Source organism: Mycetomoellerius zeteki, unplaced genomic scaffold (assembly GCF_001594055.1).
Source record: "Mycetomoellerius zeteki isolate Tzet28-1 unplaced genomic scaffold, Tzet1.0 scaffold48, whole genome shotgun sequence".
Lineage (NCBI taxonomy): Eukaryota > Metazoa > Arthropoda > Insecta > Hymenoptera > Formicidae > Mycetomoellerius > Mycetomoellerius zeteki.
Window position 1 is genome coordinate 327582 of NW_017257479.1, and position 22026 is coordinate 349607.

At 35.0% G+C, this 22026-nt stretch overlaps 1 protein-coding gene across 2 annotated transcripts; it reads right to left on the bottom strand.

The window, feature by feature from the left end:
• Positions 1 to 417: 417 nt before the first annotated feature.
• Positions 418 to 21019, bottom strand: jar (Myosin heavy chain 95F jaguar). Of its 2 annotated transcripts, XM_018455451.1 has the most exons (18): positions 20776 to 20914; positions 10802 to 10995; positions 9988 to 10061; positions 9781 to 9910; positions 9518 to 9682; positions 8274 to 8686; positions 7318 to 7577; positions 6693 to 6850; positions 6444 to 6608; positions 5790 to 6013; positions 4906 to 5097; positions 3834 to 4817; positions 3430 to 3569; positions 3174 to 3218; positions 2329 to 2449; positions 2151 to 2268; positions 1264 to 1479; positions 418 to 875 (listed from the first exon to the last, which is right to left on the bottom strand). In XM_018455451.1, exons 2-18 carry the CDS (start codon positions 10980 to 10982, stop codon positions 724 to 726), a joined length of 3738 nt encoding a protein of 1245 aa, XP_018310953.1. In that variant the 5' UTR covers positions 10983 to 10995; positions 20776 to 20914; the 3' UTR covers positions 418 to 723. The 2 variants fall into 2 exon arrangements, with proteins under 2 accessions (XP_018310953.1, XP_018310954.1); XM_018455452.1 differs by lacking the exon at positions 3174 to 3218 and having other exon boundaries at positions 20776 to 21019.
• Positions 21020 to 22026: the final 1007 nt, after the last annotated feature.

The following is a 22026-nucleotide window of genomic DNA, read 5'->3' on the forward strand; positions in this document are numbered from 1 at the left end:
ACAATTATTCGACTTATACAGTACAATTGACAGTATAAATTGTTCATTGTCTATTTCGTCTGTATTATTTATTATTATTTTTATTTCGAACGACTTATGTACTAAATATCATCATTATCAACGTAAACAAATCTTGTTATAACATCAAGATTATTTTCACCAAATTGTTTAATCAAGATTATTTTTATAGCTTGCAAATTATGCTAACAATCCATAAGCTTAATGTAAGGAACCACGATATATCTTATCTACTTCTGCTCCTGTTAAACAGAATGCTGCTTTATAGAATTGCAAAACTTTACTGCGAAAAAAAGTAAGTTGCGATAATATTTCGCGTATGTTTCTTAAAAAGTTATAATTACCTTCAATTATTTAGTAAAAAATTGTAGAATACTGATGAATCGACAAGTGCTAGAATCTAGATTTCGTTAAGAAGCTAGATTTAAAAAGAAATAGGAATTTTAATATATCGCCGAAAAAATTCTTCGACTTACGTAACTATGACGTAAAATGTAATTTACAATATAAATGTATCGTTCGTGCCGTAATGTACAAGGCACATCCCGCAAGGCACAGAATCGCCGAGGCATTCATCGGACGAGAACCTACGTAAGATACGTAAAGATCATACATAACAAATTTACGCGCTGATTTAGGCGGCGTTTCTTTTTTTGCGCGACGTAACGCAGAAGTTATAATTCTCCCAACTGCGTCGCGGATTCTTCACTTCTTGCGATCACACGGTGCTATGTATGGTTTACCACCATACTTTTCCCACTCGCGATTGAATTCATGTTCGAGAACCTCGGCACCGCGTTTCCTTGTTAATCCAGTTTCATCTAAACTTAACTCGCACATCTGCATATCGTCAATGCCTAATAAACAAAAAGATAATTCTTTAAAATGAAAATTAACATAACGCGCGGTATGACCTAAAATACATGTAAAGTATAACACAAATTTAATCGCAAGAGCATTTCTATCAAAAACACTGCGAAGTCATAAAAATATTAATAACTATATTTTCGTATGTGCGAATAAATATAAAAAATTATTCTGTCATTTTACATTTCATTTATTTTGCCGTTAGCCTGTTCTATTTATAATTTTTTTTTTCATATTATGAATACAAAGATTAATCGTTTTTATCTAGGCTCATTGCCTTTAAAAAATGCATGACTCAAAGCGTTATTTGCAAGCGTTCGTATTAGCATAAGTAATAAATACATAAAGATAAAAGCATTACGTGATACGGGATTTTACCTGCTACGAGGAGTATAGGCGGTTTATCGGGATGAAGTTCCATTTGCCGTGCCACATATTGACCGTCAAAGTGCGCGTACCACCATCCTCTTTTACCGCCGCCGTGCGTATTGTCCTGTTGCCCGGCCGCAGAGGAACGAACGAAAGGAATTCGAAAATATCTCTGAGATGACTCAACTATCTGTTGCTTTAACGGCGTCCTTGGTGTTTTTGCCGCTGGAAAACGATGTCAATTTAAGATTATTATTTCCAGACTGGTAGCTATATACATATACTTTTCAGTCATCATCTATTAGTCTATTGCTAATTAATTTATTAAGTATGTGCAACCGACTGCAACGTAAAACCTATAAAACTTTATAAAACTGTTTTTATGATTTCACAATGTTGATCTGTCCGTTCGATTATTCTTTTGCAAGATTTCTACACTACAAGAAAAGATTGGCTGCTGCAGTAAATTAGATGGTAAAATGGCATAGCATTTTTAATACAAGAAAAAATTGACTGCTGTAACCAATTAAAAATACTATGTCATATTCAGCTAATATTTTCTTTCAGTGTAAAAAACGACTTTTTATAATTCTGTTTTTGGTAAAATATCTATAAATATCTAAAGACTTTAACTCCATCGAAGTGAAACATCGAAGTTAAATCAATTATCCGTAAGGGTATCAAATATTAAGATCAATTTTTAGTGATATAGTACAAAAGGAGGATTTAAAATGTTAATTTCAAGAGATGTAATAAATCAATTGTAATGTATTAATGTATATATTTTCAACGAAATTTTTCCAATAGTTACAAATTTTTCAAAGAACTGTTCATTAATCTAATTACAATTAACGCTATTTCATTATTATTAATTTACAGTGATTGTAATTATTTACCTTCTTCCATGATAGATTTTGGCGCTCTCTCGTTTTCGTCCATAATAGTTCTCCTGCGGTTTCTCGCCTTCCAAGCGTGATAAACTTTCAGTCTGCGATGAAATTCATGACGACAAGCCTGGAAAGTAATTTTAAATAAAAAAAGTTACGATTATGTAACCGATATGCGTGCACGTACTTCAAGTAATTCGATGTCGCAGGACGTATTGATTGCATCTCGCAGCTCAGAGTACTTCCACTTCGACAAATCGTACTTCTTGTTGCTCATAGCCGCCTGTTGGTTACGGACCTGCTCCGATCTACATTGCGAACAGATATTCATAAGAAAATAATATGTAATCACGGTTTTGTAACATTCCGTAACACAACACTTTAACATTGAAATATTCCATGCGCTAAAAGGCATATTCGCTGGTATTAGTCATCAAAAAAGTTAATGCAAGCTGAAATTAATGCATCATGCGGTTCAGGGTGAGTAAAAAATCTACACAAAAATCTGAAAGTGTTAAAATAAATCTCACATTTAGTAGTATATACGCCTAAAAATCTACATACATATAAATGATTCTACTCTGAAAAAAAAAGATTGGCTGTTGCAGCAAATTAAATGGTAAAATATGGCATAGCATCTTTAATTAATTTTAATTTGCAGCAGCCAATTTTTGGTTGTATTAGCCTATTGAAATCCTACTGATATTGCGAATAGACTAACGCAACCAAAAATTGGCTGCTGCAACTAATTAAAAATGCTATGCCATATTTTACCATCTAATTTGCTGCAGCAGCCGATCTTTTTTTTTCAGAGTAAAATCATTTATTTTCTTTGACAGATTCTTCGAGAAATTACAAGCCTTCCTTTGACAGGGAATGATTTATTCGAGAAATAAGCTTTATCGAAGAATCGATCGATGAAAAATGAATGGTAGATCACTCCGTGTGATGAGGATTATTAATTCATTCGAAAAGGAGAATTTCATTAGCAGTTAGTCTTTCACACGAGAAACCCGAATAATTATACGGTACCTTATTAGTCTGTTGTTGTTCATAGGTGCTCGTACATCGGAGCCACTGCGCCAATTTAAACAACAAAATAGCATCTTATTTCTATTTTAACAACGTTCTTGATTTTTCTCATATTTGAACCAGCGAGTTCAAAATTATATATCGATATACCGATAAAGTTATAATTAAATGAAATTATAACTGATAATTTTAATAATTCAAAAATAGTTTATATTTTTGTACGTACAATTATATTAATTAACAAATAAGATTTTACCTTCGTATAGGCGGTGGTGAATCCTCGACTTGTCCATTCGATTCTTGAGCAAGTCTGACCGCCAATTCGTGGTCTCGTCTTTCTTGTTCCAGTAATTCTCGATACCGACTCTCTTCCATGGCTTCTTTCTCCAATTGGGCCTTTAAATAATACAAAAAAATAGCGCATATATATAAATTAATAATTACTTACAAAAAATTGTCAGATTATTTATCAATTCTTTGATAAATAAAAATATAATTTAAAAAAAAATTTGTTATTTCTTGAATTTAAAAATAAGCCAAACTATTTGTAAAATAAAAATGCATAAACACCTTGCTTATAACAATTTAGATTTTTACTAAATTACTAAAATTAATTTATTTATTTATAAATTAATATGATCACACAGAAACTCAACGAACCTGAAGAGCAGCCGCGGTCTTTTGATCCTCCTTCTCCTGTTTTCTCCTCTGCTCCTCTTCGATCTTTCTTCTGGCTTCCATATCGAGTTTTTTCCTCCTGTTCTCTTCCTCCTCTCTCCTCCTGCGTTCCTCCTCCTCCTTTCGTTTCTTCTCTAGCTCGAGCTCTTGCTGAATCTTCCTTAATCTTGCTTGTTCCTCAGCGACTTTCTGCTGCTTCACCATGTCTTGAAGAGCGCCCATTTGTTTATTCATCTGATTTACCAGAGATGTGTAAAGACCGTCGATTTCCGTCGGTGCGATCCTCGGATTGTTTTTTATTTTACGTATAGCTGCTTCTAGATCATCGTCGAGCCTCTTCATATCCTGCGTCGATTTCTCCCGATTCTTCAACTGACTCGCGGTCTCTTCCATTCGTGTCAGCTGCTTTCGTAGATTCTTGATTTTCATAATACCGCGAAAGCGTGGCCGGTGCTGTTTTTTCGCGATGTACATCCTCGCCGTTTTCTGCAACACGATCAAATGCTGTTGCCGATAGACGATCTTGTTCTTCAGCTTAATCACAGACAACGCACAGAACTGTAGCTTGATCCAGCGCGACTTCAGCAGCCACTTTTTCACGTTGGCTACTAGCTTGCGCAGATTCTCCGGATCGGACTTCATAATCCGGTCGAATTCTGCGAATTTGCCCGGTTTGAAGAAGACTCGGGTGATGCCGAACTTGAAGTCCTTCTGGTTCAGCTTGAGACTGTGCAGCAGAGCTTCGCAGAAGAATCTGGGATCGAGCTTGGCGAGCTCCGGCGGCAAGTAGGACTTGTACATATTATAAAGTTCGTGGAAAGGTACCCGACTAGGATATCCATGCTCCATCAATTCCAGAACCGACGTCATTCCCGAACAGCGTAGTTGATTCATAATGCTGTTGCCGTCGAATTGATGCGCTACCATATCACTATTTGGCTTGATGCATCTTATAAAGTTTGTTCCCTGAAAAAATTCAGGTAAGCATTATAAACAAAAAAGACAAAACAAAGTGTAAAAAAGTGTAAAAAAATTACAAAATCCGTATCCTTACATTGCTCTTTAACTTGTCCATCAGTTCGCCGAGCTGCGTCTTGAATTTACTGCCGACACTGATAAAGGTGAGCTTTCCCTTTTGCAACGAATGATTGGCGAACTGCGTCCTAAGGAATTTATTTCCACTTTCCTGAATAAGCCCTTCCAAGGAGGCGTGCAGCGCATCGTTGTTTTTTTCAATGAATTGGTTCTATAGAATCAAAATATAAACTCACAATTACAAACAGGGTGTCCCATTTTAAATAATGCATTAAGATTTCTCGAAAACTGTGGTAGATATGGAAAAATGTTTCAAACAAAAGTTGTATGGTTCGGAGGGGGACATAAGTAGGTACCATTGATTTGACCTTGAGTGGTGTCGCCAAGGTCAGGTCAAGATTACGTCGATTTTTTTAAACAGAACCCCCTATTTTTCATTACATTTTTTTGTAGCTTACCTCGAGAGCTTTTCAAAACACTATAATAAAATATTTTTTCATTAAGTATTTTTCGAGGCTTGAAAGTTACAGTACAGCATTAGCATTACGCAAGTGTTCGACCGACGGCTAAAATCTTTTGAATGTTGTTCAGGATCATGTTCTGGATAACGTTTGTTAAGAGGCCATTGGAGGTTGTACCTCTTATTTTTATTTTTACGTAAAAATGAATTTTTAGCAAAAATGAAAATAAGAGAAATAATCTCTAATGGTCTTGATCTTGACAAATGTTATCCAGGACATGATCCTGAACAACATTCAAAAGGTTTTTAGCCGTCGGTCGAACAACTTGCGTAATGCTAATGCCGACTGTACTGTAACTTTCGAGCCTTAAAACTCGAAAAATATTTAATGAAAAAATATTTTATGATTTTTTTACTCCTTATTTTTTGGGCAATTTCTTTACCGTTTGATAGCAGACACCGCCGGCGTAATGGCGAATCACGAAGCCCTCATCGTCTCGTAATTCTCGATGAGCCTTCAATCGTGACGTTCGTGGTAAAGTGATGCGGAAGTGACCATTCCACGCGCGGTGAACCTCATTGGTGAAATGTGCGAAACTGTGAGTCGGCAGTTTCGACTCCTCGTCCAGCAGGAAGAAGATACCCGTATTTTTCGATTCGATTAAATCTGAAAGTTAGCGTGACATGTGATTTATTTTCGAAATCTCTATAAATGGAAATACTATTTATCATTTCATCCACGAAATATTATCTTAAGAAAAACTGAAAACATTCGTTTGGATAAAACGATACGTCTTCTAAATTATCTTTATATAAAAAATAATTAAATAATTCATTAATTGATAATTACATACCCGGGAAAACATGTTATATATATGGGCATATTTTATATATAACTATATATTATAATATATAATTACATATAAATATATTAATTTTTTACATAATTATATATAATTTTGTATGTTTTTATTTAATTATATATAAATTATATATGAAACATTTTTTTCCGGGTAATTTATGATTTTTCATTTTAAGGAATAAATGTCCGAATTTGTGATTTGCGCTTTATTACTTGTAATTTTAATTTCACGCACCGATACAATCCTGATTATCAACATAAGAGATTTTTGGAACGTTCAAGGACTCTCGGGCGTAAAGCTCCTGCTCGTACTTAAGAATCCGTTCGTTGAAGAACTGCTGAAGCTTCTCGTTGCAGTAGTTTATGCAAAACTGTTCGAAGCTGTTGACTTTGAAATATTCTACGTATGAGAGAAAAAAAATTGTTACGATTCACTTTTATATAAACCAGAAAAACGTTCACTGACTAAGAACATTTTTCTCACCAAATCCTGCAATGTCCAACACGCCGATGTAGTAACTTGAAGCCTTGAAAGGTATGCTCTTGTTAATCCGTGAGACAATGTGATCGAACAATTTGCTATAAATAGCCTTGCCCAGAGCGTCCCTAGCATTATGGGCTTCGTAAACTTTCAGGGGCACCCTATTGCAATTAGACAAATCAGAAAGAATAAAAAAAGACCGCATTATATAACAAAAAATTTAAAAATATTTTAACCTTTCATGTTCACACTTTTAAAAAGCCAAACTCTGAGTTAAAATGACCCAATTCATTTTTAAAGTGTTACCAAATCGACAATATTAGTTGCAATGATTTAAAAAAAAATACAGTATACATATAATTTCATCCTTTAAGAAAATGGAACAGTAGCGTTTTTGTGGAAAATTTAATTTAAAAAATATCTTAAACATGTATTAGAATTTAGCGTGAAAGTTATATATACATCGTCTTTCACGCTAAATTCTAATACATGTTTACGATTTTTTTTAGTGTTAAAATTAAATTTTTCATAAAATGCTCGGGTCATTTTGAGTGTGCAATCATGAAGGGTTAATCCATCAGAAAAGCAATAAAAAGTAGAACATTACTTGAGATCTTTGTGTACTCACATGATGACGGTTCCTTTGATACCACCCCGACTGGTTTGCATCACTTTCGAGACAAGAGCTTGTCGCAACTCTTCGGGATCCACTCCCAGTAACTTTGCGGATATCGTTACCGCTTTTCCCGAGTCGGCAGTTATCCTACAGCCGCCTTTCGTATCCTCCGGATTGTCTTCGAACTTAATGTTGCCGAGATGTAGCACCGCAGCCACCATCGTGTAGATCTCCATACGTTCGGCATCCGTTAAACCGAGTCGGGTAAATGCCTTTGATATTATAAAAATAATAAAGAGTGAAAATATTAGCGCAAATGTATAAGAAATTTTAGAAATATACTAACAAAATGAGAATAAATAATTACTAATCGGGCTCTTAAAATTAAAAACAATAATAGAATATATAAGCAATGAGAGCGTTAACACAGCGCGGGAATTGGTGCGCAATTTATATAATATATAGTCAAATAATATTCACATAATACATATATTAACCAGAGGGAGATACTCATCCTTAGTCTCACATAGAGCATAATTTCAACATTTTCCAATTATTTTGTCAAGACATCTATGAAAATTATTTACGAATTTGCTGAAGATGGTTTGAAGAAAACCGAAACGTCCAAATAAGTTTGTATTGATAGTCATTGCAATGGTTTTCTTCAAACCATCTTCAACAAATTTGTAGATAATTTTCGTAGATGTCTTGATAAAATAGTTGGAAAAAGTTGAAATTATGCTCTATGTGAGACTGAGGATGAGTATCTCTCTATTGTCTGGTTAATATATTATGTGAATATTATTTGACTATTATATAAATTGCGCACCAATTCCCGCGCTGTGTTAACGCTCTCATTGCCCGTATATTCTATTATTGGTTTTAAATAATTACTAGAGATTTTGTAAATTTTCCAATTGTTTGAAATCGTGTGATTTATATCACTGAAAAAAGTTTCGCCAACGTACCTGATCGATAGCGTTAAACCCTTCAACATCGTCCAAGATAGGATCGTGAAGGCTGCCCTTTTGTGTTTGCTCGCGACTCTTCTGCGCTTCGTTCAATCGTTTCTCTGATCTCGCGTTGCAGAAATACTGAGTGCAGCCATTCCTCAGATAATGAAAGTCATCCGGCTTGGTAATCCCCAATTTTGCACGCAAATCGGCTGACGCACCAGCGCACATCATGTAGAACACATGATAGTTCCGCTCGTCCGGACTCTGCAGGCACACCCTGGACTTCTCCAGCAAGTAGTGGGAGATGTATCCGCCGACCACCTGACACTTGGCATCGAAATGCACCTCCATGAACTTGCCGAAGCGTGAGCTGTTATTGTTGCGCTTCGTCTTCGCGTTACCGAATGCTTCCAGAACCGGCGTCGCTACGAATCAATTGTAACAAAAAATACGTCACAATCGATTTCTAACTCGAACCATGACAATGAGTAAACAAAAATAAGTACTCTCTTAAAACGTATTGCTTAGCTTGCATAAATTTTGTGTGTGTGTGTGTGTGTGTGTGTGTGTGTGTGTGTGTGTTTGTGTTTAATAAAAATATTATATATTTAATATTATACATGATGTTATTCTGTTAAAATAGTCTGTGATTTATGAATAGCACATATACTATACACAATATTTTATAATTAACAAAAATAATGTTGTATATATTTGTTATAATATTTTTCGTTCTAATAATTGGCTCATTTTTCGTAAAATTAATAAATTTCAAAGTTTGAGATTGTAAATATTTTAAGAGAGATAAATATTATAAATATTATAAATATTTTTGAGATTATAAAAATGACAAATTTTTAAATATTTGTCATTATGAGTTTGAGTTTATAGTGTTTAAGATTATATTAAAAAATCGCAACAATATTATAAAAATAGAAACATTAACTACACTGAAAAAAAAATTTGCAAATTTTAAATAAATATTTACTCCAATAGTACTAACGAAATATTTATTTATAGTAAGTAAATATTTATTCAAAATAAAACAGTTATGTTTAAATCGAATAAATATATGTTTACATTTAGTAAATATTTCGTTAGTACTATTGGAGTAAATATTTATTTAAAATCTGCAAATTTTTTTTCTGTGTATTATTTAATTATTTAATTTAAAATTTAATTTTTATTTCACGATTAATTTGACAGTATTAAACTTCACGGATTTAATTGGGTTCGTATTAATTATTTTCTTTTACCATCAAGAATCCTCTGTTCGATCGGACCTGCCGTCGAACCCCAGAGATCGCAGAGATATCGCAGGAGATACTTAGTCGACTCGGTCTTGCCAGCTCCCGATTCACCGGATACGATAATGCTTTGAGATTGTTTCAGCACTTTCATATCTCTAAACGCTTTGTCGCCTGCAAACGTAAAGAAAAATGACTCTATACTCTCGCCGAGAGCGAATCAATTAGAGAGGAAAGAGGGATAAAGGTTGTGCATGCACGCGATCACGTACCGATGGCAAAGACGTGCGGTGGCGTTTCACCCAAGGATTTTCCTTGATAACCTTTGATGGTCTGCGGCGAGTAAAGATCCTTCACCTCGTAATACGGATTCACAGCTATCAGAATGTTGGCGACGTAAGTCTGAAATTTAACGATGTAACGAGAGATTAAGAATGACAGAGATGGTCGTCGACCTCAGCATCGTCGTAATCACTCACATATATTCTGTCCTTGAAGTAACGAGTGCGAATATTATTCAGCAGCGTGGCCTCGTTCAGGTACATCAAGGCGCCTGGAAGGAGATAATTTAAAGAAAAAGAAATGAGTGGGGGGGAAAAGAATCAGTGAAAGTGCCTTTGCAAAAGAGCGAAAGTCGCGTGAGAAGCGAGCGTGACCGCGCGATCTTAATCTCTGCGATATATAAAATAGATGAAACGCACAAGTGCGTCACGGTGTGTAGTAATCGGGGGGAGAAATTGCGAATAAACAGCTAATGTATCTTTTCACTCCCTTTTTTCTTTCCTCTTTCTTAAGAAGATTTTCTACTTTATCGCGTTGTTTTTTAAGATTTTTTAGGAATTTTTTGGGAAAGGTAGATAAATATATATATTTTTAAAAATCAAATCTTAACATATATATGTATAATATATCCGCAGCAATATCACACAGCAAAAAAATATTTTGTTGCTCCAGCTAAAATTATAGCTGTTTTTTTGTATCTGATAGAAAATTATATGTATTATTGCATAGAATTTATAACACAATTCTAAATTCTATCTGTCATCTATATGATGTCACCTGTATGATTAGATGCAATACATATCCAATATCGCTAGAAATACTTGCTAGAAATTTATCTATTTTAGTTATTTTTCGTACTTAGATAATTGCAAGATCACTTTTTTGAATGCAACTTCATTGTCTTACTTTTATTTTGGTAAAATCGAAGTTTCTCAGAATTTTTCTTTTCTTTATTAAAATTACGTTTTTTGTTAAAATTACAACGAGTAAGTTTCGAGAGAAAATATTTACAATTGTCCTCGACATCTTTGGTGTAATCGCCGGCAGGATATACTTCGTCCAGCGGACAGGTGCGTTGCGGATATTTCGGATCGAGGGGCATGATCAAAGCGTCCCCGTCTACCATGTCCGTGAATTTCCCGATGATGAAACCCTCCTGAGGGTCACGGACCCACACCTGTTGGTTCTCCATCCCGCGCTTTACTCTGGAACAAACGATTACGAGATAATGCATTCCATGATCTTTTGCCATTCCTACACTCTTTGTTTTAGATACTACTTCGAGAGAAAGTGCATTAACTAGAACGTTCCCATACAGCACAAAAACCTTTCAGAGATATTTCAGAAATGTTTCACGGGTGAAATTAAAATATCTCAGAAACAATGCAAAATGCTTCTGCAATAGCTCTGAGACAGCTCTGAGATAGCAAAAATGTCCGCGATTCTTGCACTTGAAACTTTTTTGAAATTGCACTGAAATATTTTTATAACCTTTTAAAGCACTTTCAGAAAGGATTCAAGTGCAAGAATCGCGGACATTTTACTATCCCTGAGCTGTCTCAGAGCTATTGCAGAAACATTTTGCATTATTTCTGAGATAATTTCAATTTCACACGTAAAACATTTCTGAAATATCTCTGAAAAGTTTTTGTGCTGTATGAGTTACTTCTTTTTGGTATTAAATGCACTATTATTCAGTGCTACAAAAAAATGTATTATATTACAAAATTTTGCTTTGAAAAACGCACTTCATGTGCTTTCACTTTGGAGGGCTTTCAAGCGCTTTCCAATTTTGGGAATCACTTTACAGGCGAAATGCTGCGCTCCTTATATTCTCGCCCAGGTGATTCTTGTTTACGAATAAATGCTCTCCGCCATGAAATGTTTCAGAGATAACTCAACTAACGGTTTTGTTAAATTATGTTCATGTGAACAATTTCAGAAACATTTCTTCTGCAATATTTCATATGACATAAATTCTTTTAGAATTGTTATACATGAAATGTGAAAGATCGAAATGATTTTGAAACCTTATTGAAAGTTTTTTGTAACTATCGATGCTGTATGAGTTTCGTATAATATAAATCATAATTTTCTAACGTGAAAAGTATAATAAAAATTATTTATGAGGAATATATGTCGTCGTATATGTAGGATATCTTAAGATCGTCCGACGATTTCTTTTTATTGTCTTGCAGTTAATTCCTTTTTCTAATTTAGAATTAATATCCTTTCAACAAAAGCGTTGAGATTATCGTCAGTAATTTTTGGGTAATTAGCCGTTTAAATCATAGCATTGTTTTTAAATTGTGAACTTTTGAAGAAACAATTTTAAATTCTGGTCTATTCAAATTTATTGTACAATATTATCGTTTGGGTTAATACGATCAAAAAGCTCAAAAATTAAAAAAAAAGTTTACAAAAAATCTTATATTAACAAACGAAGTCGTTAAATATCAGAAAGAGGTTTTAACTCTCTGCTGACAATTACGGTCTTTAAAAGCTTCATTGATATTTTGATTGTGAATTTTAATAGATAAATTTAAATCTGTGAGAAAATAAATCCAAATATAATCCTTCTGTGATGGTAAAAATTTGTTACTAAACTGGTATACTTTTAATAAGTATACCAGATTTTTTCAAATTTTTATATATTCGGAACAATAAAAAAAATTTGCTCTGTTTCTTAAAAACTTTCATTTGTTGATGCAAGAGTTAAAATTCATGTTACTGGTAAATAAAATTTTTAAAAAATTAAATAAAATATTAGTAAGAAAATAAATTACATTTTAAGTCAAATAAACCCAAACAGATTAGCAAGATTAAATAAGCTTGACTAAGATCTTAATCCGATTTTGATTGGACTCTTTCTCACGATGACCTTCGATTTCTTCGCTGAGGGAAAATCGACTTCAAATTGGATGAAGTATTTGTGGATAAACGGATATCCGGTAGTTTCGCAGAATTATCCGGTACAAAAGCGCAGACTCACGTTGAAATTTGCAACGAGAGCGATCAACGCGAGCGAGCGCGCTATAAAGACGAACGAATCCATTTGTCATTCTCGCTTATACGGAACGTAAATCGCTAACGACAATTTCTGCTGATGCATACACTTTCTAGCCGTGTCTTTCGAAGAAGTTTCCGGCGAATGAATCGTCCATCCGTCTGACTTCCGGCGCTCTACCACGTATGCTGAATGGAGATTCTTAGCAGTCCCGTCAATTCTTGGTCTTATTTTAAGCCGTGTATTACCTATTGACGAAAGAAGCAACAAAAGTGCCGTGACGATCGATAAGAATTGAGGATTGGTCGTAGTCTAAACGGTAGTCTCACGAGCGAAAATTTCTCAGTTTATATAGCTTTAGATAAATGATTCTGATAAATAGCTATCGGTTTGTTATCAGAATATACACGGAAAGAACGGTTTTGCTAGAAGTATTTAAAAATTTTACTATAAATACAGATTTGAATAATTTTATTGAATCATCAAAATAGTTATGTACTTATCTAGTTATATACGCCTAAGCGTTGATGACAAAGTTGCAAAAAGTTTTAGCATTCTAGCTATTAATTTGAACGTCCCACATAATTATTTTGATAATCCAAACATTTTTCGATCATGTGCACAAAAAATAAATTATAAATCTCGTTATGTATCAAATATTCTCTTTGAATATAATGATAAAAAATCGCCTTATAAATCTCTACGAAATTTCTTTATTTAATCTTTTAGATTTAAATCAATATTTAAAATATTTTTAATTTCGTTTTCAAATAAGAATTAAAGAATCATTAAATTAATTATATTTCATTAAAAATTTTTTTTCCATTTTATTTAATTGAGTATTCTGTCTAAAATATTGTCCGCTAGTATAATTAAAATCGATTATTCTAGGACAACTATATATATGCAATGATTATCTCAAGATATGTAGGACAATTCTGTGGTAATAATGGAAGCAGAAGCTTATCGATTTGGAAATTGGATGAAATTTGGACTTGCACTTTGATATTAATATTCTTCTTTTTTCCTCGGCAAAAATCGAAATTCTCAGTTTCAATTTATCGCTTATCACAACGCGTTATCGAGATAAGCACGACGACTCCAAAATAATCGCCAAAACCGTATGGTGCAGCTGCTCCGTGTATTCTTTTCACGTCTCTTTCTTAAAATAACGGACGGTATCGGATTATGTTTCACCTGTCAACCATATCTCCTTTGTATCAACATTATTATTCCATTTGAGAAATTTCATAATATAAAATATGAAATGATAATATAACTCTTTCTCGAAGCTTTCGCTTCTAAAATTAATATTTTAAATATTGACTACCCCAGCAAAAATGAATCTATAAATAAAACAAGAATATTAACAGCTCGACACATCTTGTGAAAATTTCAAAAACCTTAGGAAATTGGAGAGATTTATTTCTTCTTCTCCAAATCATTATTCACAAATTATTACCGTTATTTAAGTAAATTCCTCAATTTTCGTCTGCCTGTCTTCGCTATCATGCGAAGACAATTTTCTCGGTTGCGTAACTCAATCCTCCCGACGATTTTCGAGTTCAGCATGCGCGGCGGACACGCTCCCGGGGGTTGTGCAGGCGGTCGTGCGCGGCGATAAAATCACAGGCACAGAGGTACAAAACGCGTCGTCGTCGTCGTCATCGTTCCGGCGACACGGCCACACCGTGTGTGTTTTCCGGCGTCACCAGGTACGACAATCCGACAGGCAGCCGCGCGCGATCAAAGGTCGTCACGAGCCGCTGCATCTCGCGTTTTACACGTGACAGAATTTCGAAAAAGTTCCCGGTATCCCCCATCCATCGTCGTCGACCATGACACGATGCACTAAACCTGTCGCATTTGCATACGAATACATCTGATATCTACAACATTTTATTTAAAAAAGCAAAAAGCAATCTAAATATATCCGGCTTTACTTTTATTTATCGTACTAAACCGGTATATTTCCTTTTGTGTTTAATTTGTTACGCCTTCAAGTGCTCCAATTTTATTTTTAAGCTAAATTAAAAGTATAATCTCTCACTGTTAGATATGAAAGGAGTAACCCAATCCCTATATCTATAATATTTTGTTATTTTTAACTTCCATGTGTGTCAACATGTAAATCCATTTCTATATAGTTTCGAAGTAAATATCGTCCATATTTCTTTAAAATCAAGAGAGAGATAGATAGATATAGATAAAGCTTTAGATAGAGGTATTTATTTCCATTCTTGAGTAAGCCCTTTAATAAGAACGTACAAGTAGTAGCAATAACAATAATTAAGCAGGCAGAAAGAAAGAGAGAGAGAGAGAGAGAGAGAGTTTTAAGTCTCGCTTAAAGTTAAAGTAACGTTGGTGCAATCGAGCCTTATAGAAATATAATCGAAGGGGTAACCACTTAATGTAATCGTGGGACAGAGTCCTTGAAATCATTATAAAATTCATATGAAATCTCTATGTATAATCCGATAATTGTAACCACGAGAAATCATTGTATAATATTAAATAAAATCGTATATTTTACGAAATTACTTCATATGTAGTGAAAGAAATTATTTGTAATCAGATAAAATCACACGAAATCATATAATCTGTGCACTGAACCAAAACTGTAAATACAATAAAATATTCATTGAATTATGAAAAAATAATGAAAATTGGTCCAATGAATTCTCATAATGATTTAGATTATAAAACTATTCCTAGAATTCATTATAAGAATGAATATATAGTTGTATAAATGAATCCAGTTATTGTATCAATGAATTAACTACATTAAGTCGGACATTAAGTCGGACATTGATTAACGATCATTCATTGGACCAAAAATGAAAAATTGTTTTCAGTGTGGAACAATATTTCAGCTAGTAGTTATCCTCTCGAATATAATGATTAAAAATTGGGTGTAATTCGACATTATGAATTAAAGTGATGAAAGGAGCGCGTGACGAGACGTGAAACTCAGTATGCATAGAATAGCTGAATAAAGATACTCTGAATACCTGCAATTGTTACTTGATATATAACACCGCGATTACCGTGTCGAATAGCAGTCGCAACCGCTGGGAACCACGCGCGGTCGATCTGGAAAGCGCGAGAAATTGCCTTGTTCCTTCTGTCGTACTCTCCGCATCCCGTTAGAGATATCGTAACGGTAAAAGCCAGCGGTAAATCCTTGCATCGATCCACAGGACATCGCAGCTACGAGACGGTGGTGCATGCGTTTTGAATCGCGCTAATCCACGGAACGGATCTCATCTGGTCTGCTGATGATGAACAACGGCGACGACGGATATCGAAACGGCTGTTTTGAATCGGCTCTGCCTCATCGAAACGATGCGATCGAACGAAGCGAACAATGTAGCAACACGTCGCGGAGTCTAAGCATGCTAAGAAGCAATTTTCTGCGTTCCGAGAGATGCGAGGTGCATCGCAAATAGGAAGAAAGAGAGAGAGAGAGAAGGAGAGGAAGGAGAAGAGAGAGAGATGCGAGGAATCGTTCGCATCGGTTCGTTCACCTTCTTCTGCATAGCAGAAGAAACCGTAACGTCCAGATGTTGCGTCGTTTTCCTCCTTTCCCTTCCGTCGTCTCGTTAACCCTTTCCTTTTTCTTCTTTTCCTTTCCTTTTTTTTTAATTCGCGGTACAGCAAGGTGCGGTACTATCGATCCTCCGGCTTTCTCACTTGGGCTCGGCGTCTCCTCTTCTTCCGCTCGACGTCTGAGATCGCTTTCGAGCATTGTTCCTCGATCGAGGTGCGGTTCCTCGCGTTCTCCACCTTCGTTCGCGACCTCATGTTTGCAGAGACAGTCGCGCTAATGCGCACCTCGATCCGAAAGTACTTTGCGTGCGGAGGTGCCTCGCGCTGACGCGTCGCGCGACAGGCCCCTAATCCATTGAAAGAGCCGGTCGAAAGGGAATGAAAGGGACGTGAGAGGAAGCAGGAAACGGCAGGTGGGACCGGCATACCGAAACAGGGAGACACGCGTGAGCGCTCACCGAATTTACCGTACTGAAACCCGCAGTCAAAATAAAAGGAAAAAAATATAGTCCGTGAATTCTCTTAAGTCTTCTACTACTCTTCCAAAAAAATAGATACATATCTTTAACGTTTTTATTTCTTACGATTTTATCAACAGCATACTAAGAACACGAAAAAAAATGGAGATTTTATGATGTGATGAAAGAAAGAGAGATATCTATCATCATATGTCCTCTAATAAAATCGTAATTTATTAGTTCCCTGAATATGGATCTTAATGACCTTGAAAATAATTTTATGCTGTTTTCTGAAAAAAATATTTCTCAAGGTGTTTATATACATATAATAAAATGTATCAATATTTTGTGTTTTTAAACTTATATCATAGATTAAACATTATATATAATTAAACTTGAAAAATTCTTATAAAATCAAACTAATAATCAAACTAATAAAAGTTTTAATGAGACTTATTACCCCATATGTTCTTTTAATGTCACAAAAATATGTTCCTATTACAGATTAATTGCATTAATAAAAATTATTTATTTAATTATTTATTGTTATTTATTTATTACAACATATTATTTATATGTTACAGAAATAATGCGTTTATTTTATTATACAATCGCAATTGGAAGATTTACCCGAATATTAAAAATGAAATCAACAAATAATTACGCGCAATCGAAAACAATAAACATATTACGTAAGTACAGTTCGAAATTTATGAAAATGCATTTACATATTTAAAATATAGTTTATTCTCAAAACCAAATAAGATAATTTCGTTAATCGATTAACTTCCAGTAAATGAGAGATCTAATTATATATTCACCGCGCGACAGGTTTCTTGTTTCAATCACGGTAATGTTTCACGTCATTTAACATTAATTAGAACAACCTTCACACCGTCATCAAGAGCACTTGGTGATTAGATCGAGTGCAGTGGGTCGAGCTTTCGGTCCCGCGATCTCCCATTTGAATCAAGTTCCGCTTAACATTTTACGACAATTAATGGAGCAGCGCATTTTGTAAAATACAACTATATATTTTGAGCTAGACCGAAATATGACTAAATAAACTCTCGATTAATTTCATCACATAATATTACAGTTGTTACTGCTAATTTAACTACATGTTATTTCGCTTGTCATCATTAAATAGCATTGGCTAATGTGAACATTTTTTCGGTCAGTGACGTGATGTGACTCCTCGGAATACATCATCAGTTTAACAGTATATATATATATATATGTGTGTGTTTATCCCATAAAGCGGCTGGAAATTGATCTTGACAGTATTCGAGGATCGGTATGCAAATTTTTGATGGACTATTTACTGTGTAAAAGAAAATCGATCGATGATAGCTCGGGAACGGCATGATCGGAAATGGCTACAATTCGCATTTAAGTGCACATAATCGAGACCACGGATGAGTCATGAGCGTCCTCGATGTCTCTCACGGCTGCTCGCCCACCTACATATACATATATAGAATCAAGCGATTCTTTTTCCGCGGTTGCGTAACGAAATTCGCGCCGTATCATACATTCGTTCGTCGAAAGGATCCGCCACTAAATTACAGCGAGGTTCTTCTCCTCGCGAGAGAGACAATCTTAATTGTCGTCGACTCACTTTCGCTGCGTTACTTTTCCTAAAGTTCACGACAAAGTAAGACAATTCACAATAAGGGGGACAAACGCTCATCGCTATCTCCGATTTTAATGAGTTTCTCACATGACATAAAGTGGCTAAAAATGTTCTGAAATCATACGAAAGCATATTGTTTCGCATTGTGTTCTTTCGTCGCAAGGTTGCTGAGATCCAAATAATCTCAACAGCTGACTCGACGTCTCCGGCCGAGTATTACCGCAACGTAGAAAGAAATGTAAAGTACCTTATCTCTCAGACGAAAAATTTCATCGAGTTTGAAGACACTTCACATGGAAAGAATAATTTCGCTGAAGTATTTACAAATTTAGCTAGATAGAGATTTGAAAATAAATTTGGTTGGACTATCAAAATAATTATGTACACTGAAAAAATAACTAAATTTTAATAAATATTTTGTTTGAATAGTTCTAGGCAAATATCTATTGAATGTAAATGTATAAGTATTTATTTGATACAAAAACTATTAATTTAAGTATCATTTTTTTATCGTGAATAAATATTTATATTATTGTAAGTAAATGTTTATTTAGTATTATTCAAAAAAATATATATTAAAATTTGTAAATTTTTTTTAGGACGCTTAAACGCTTGATTGCTAAAATGTCAAAATTTTTTTGCAGCATTAATTATCATGCTTATATTTTCTACATATTTTGATGGTTCAATAAAATTATTTTTAGATTTGCAACTAATTAAATATGTCGTTCTTTCCGTAAGAGGATAAATAGATCGCTCGCGAGATTTAGAATCGTGATTATGCGAAGCTAGATTCGCACGCTATAAATGACGTTTTCTCGAGCAACAACTATATTAATAGGCAAGAATTCCAAGAAATATCATGAAATTGGTTTAAGTGTCCCTATTAAGAATCGCAATTAATACGACGTGTGATATGAATGATTAAACTCGAAAAAAACAACGAAGTTACACCGCGCCGCACAATTATATGACGTTCGATAAGAAATGCAAAATAAAATGTAAGAATTTTGCGGCAATTAAAACAATCTCGAAATAAAAATCGTGACATATAAATATATATGTATTTAAAAAACTAAGTACGAATATAAACGCTTTAAATATGATCGCTTGCGATTTGCGACGCATGATTCATTATACAATCAGGCTTATCTGAAAAAAATTTTTCACGCATCGTTATCACTTGTATCGTTATCTCTCTCAGACTTAAGAGGATCGTTTTCGTAACTCTCTCTCTCCTTTTTTCTTCGAAAGAGGCGCCGTTGCGAAAACGTGGAAAACCGGCAGCGGTAATTACGGTTTTGCAAAAGTATTTATCCCACCCATCTATTTCACAATTGAAACGGCGCGGCGCGGCGTTTCGCGAGCGAGGTGCGCGTATCATCGTATATTACGCGCGAGAGAACGCGGGCAATTTTTCTCTTTTTCCCCCTTTTTTTGTCCCCCGTCTAGCTGTCGGATTGTTTTACGAGGTGCACGTAGGCGCTTACGCAGGTTCACACACTAATTCACACAGGCCGAGCCGCGCTTTTGCATTCGCGCGCATTGCACCTGCGGCGCGCCGCCCCGTTCCACTCTCCTAATCACGGACTAGATAAACCGGCGAGCGTGCAGAAAAAGGAAAAAGAATTCTCAGCAACAATTTTTCATTCCCGCTTCGGCTCTCGTGCCACCGTAAAACAGATACGGTAACACATTACATAAAACCTGTACGCGTTCGTACTTCTGAATTGTTTGCCTCGCTGATTTATTGAATGATAAACGACGAATGTGTGAATTTTTGTGTTTTTCTCTATTAAGCCGTAATCTTTTGCAAACAGGACATCTTTTAAAATAGATAAATAGATCGATAAATTTCATTGGCTTTCCTTTTAGCACGAATTTATTTTCACAGCTTCGAAACTGGAAATTGGAGCTTGAATTCTATTAAAAAATTTATTGGAAATTATTAAAACAGACAAAGAGAATAATATGAATAAATATAAGAGAATAATATTTTAAACTCTATATTGACTGTTTGCATTTTAGGAATTATTAATTCTTCAAACTGCTCTTTTTCATCGTTAACACAAGTTCTCCGATTCATTCGCCCTCGATCTTGTTGTTCGTACTTTCAAAGTTTATCCCCTGATCAAAACATTGAGCATATACTTACGACGTATTACATGAAGATTAATACTCGGTTACACCTGTTGAAAACAATAATTCATTCGGGCTCGAGTGAAGATAAGTCGAGGATCGGCTTATCGCTACTCGGCGGTCGCGCTCCGAAAAGTTTTGCGATTCGCGGATCGATTTTCGCCAACAGGACAGATTTACAAAACGGTTTACTCACCGTCTCGCTGTGCGAAGACAGTCAGCCGGCCGGAGCGGAACTATAACTAGCGAACGGCACAAAATCCAACATGCAACTGTCGGTGTGTCGACTCGGCGCAGCTTCGGAGTTCGGAGCGATGAGCCCGCTCCGCTCGCTCGGCGATCCACGGCTGTTTCCGGCGATGCCACGCGGCAAACAGCGATCGTACCAGCACGTCGATCGCGTACCACCGTCGCTGTCGCTCGCACCAGTGGTACCCCCGTACTCCAGAAATCCAGAGATGATCTTGGAAGACTCGGAATGACAGGAGGTCTGTTCTCTTTTTAGCTGAACTTCTTCTTCATCTTTCTTTCTTTTCCCTCCACGTTAGAGAGAAAAAGAGAAAAGGTGAACCGTGCAAGAACTTTAGCTAATAAGAACAGATCTAAGGAGAGATTCAAGGTGCCCAAATGAAATGAATTCTCAGATGCAGAGATTGAATTGTTCAAGATTTGAAATAATTATCTGAAATTATGTATTTAGATCATTCTCGCGGTGATAATTGTTGGTACCATGGCGATGTCATAAGCTTGGAATCAGTTGGAGAACGCGGAATGACGTCGAATGAAACGCATTTGTGACAAAATACGAATTAAATTGTAATCTGTAATTTAAAATGATAAATAATGTTGTAAAACAATTTTTGTAATTCATATTTAAATATTTTTATATGTATGTATATATTTTGATATATCTAATGATTGTTGATTTACAAGCTTTATATGTTTAGAAACAAAGATCATTTTTTAATATGTACGTACATAAAAAGCAGACTTTAAAAATGCGTTTTGTCTAAAATTTGTAATTTTCAGGAAATGAAAAAGAAAGAAACTCCGCATACAATTACGCAGTTTACAGAAAATAACAATAGGGTAACTCCGGCAAATACGCTGCGCTGGGATTTACGCCGCAGAAGTCAGAAAAAATAGAAGGAGTGGGGGTAATTTTCCAGTAACTACTTTGTTACATGGCTTTATGTTATATTAGTATTGTGTTATGATTTTAGCTTCTTACTGTTAATATTAATGAATTTATTGTGAGTTGAATCGATTTGTCACTGTAATAAGTAACGCCATCATAAGTTATAATCTACATAAAATGATTAATGTAGGACGTGTAAAAGACTTAGTGGTTATTTCGTGATACATACGTGTAGTGGAATAGTAAAGCATGTTCATATTATTAAGCATGTTTGCATTATTTGTAAATTTTTCATGAGCCGTACATACC

Excerpts from the sequence above, each read along its gene's own strand:
- jar (XM_018455451.1), bottom strand. The coding sequence starts at position 10,982 with ATGGAGAACCAACAGGTGTGGGTCCGTGACCCTCAGGAGGGTTTCATC. Across the intron at positions 4,818-4,905 it reads TGGACAAGTTAAAGAGCAAT|GGAACAAACTTTATAAGATG; the intron begins GTAAGGATACGG and ends GAATTTTTTCAG. Across the intron at positions 3,219-3,429 it reads TCACCACCGCCTATACGAAG|TGGCTCCGATGTACGAGCAC; the intron begins GTAAAATCTTAT and ends AAATTGGCGCAG.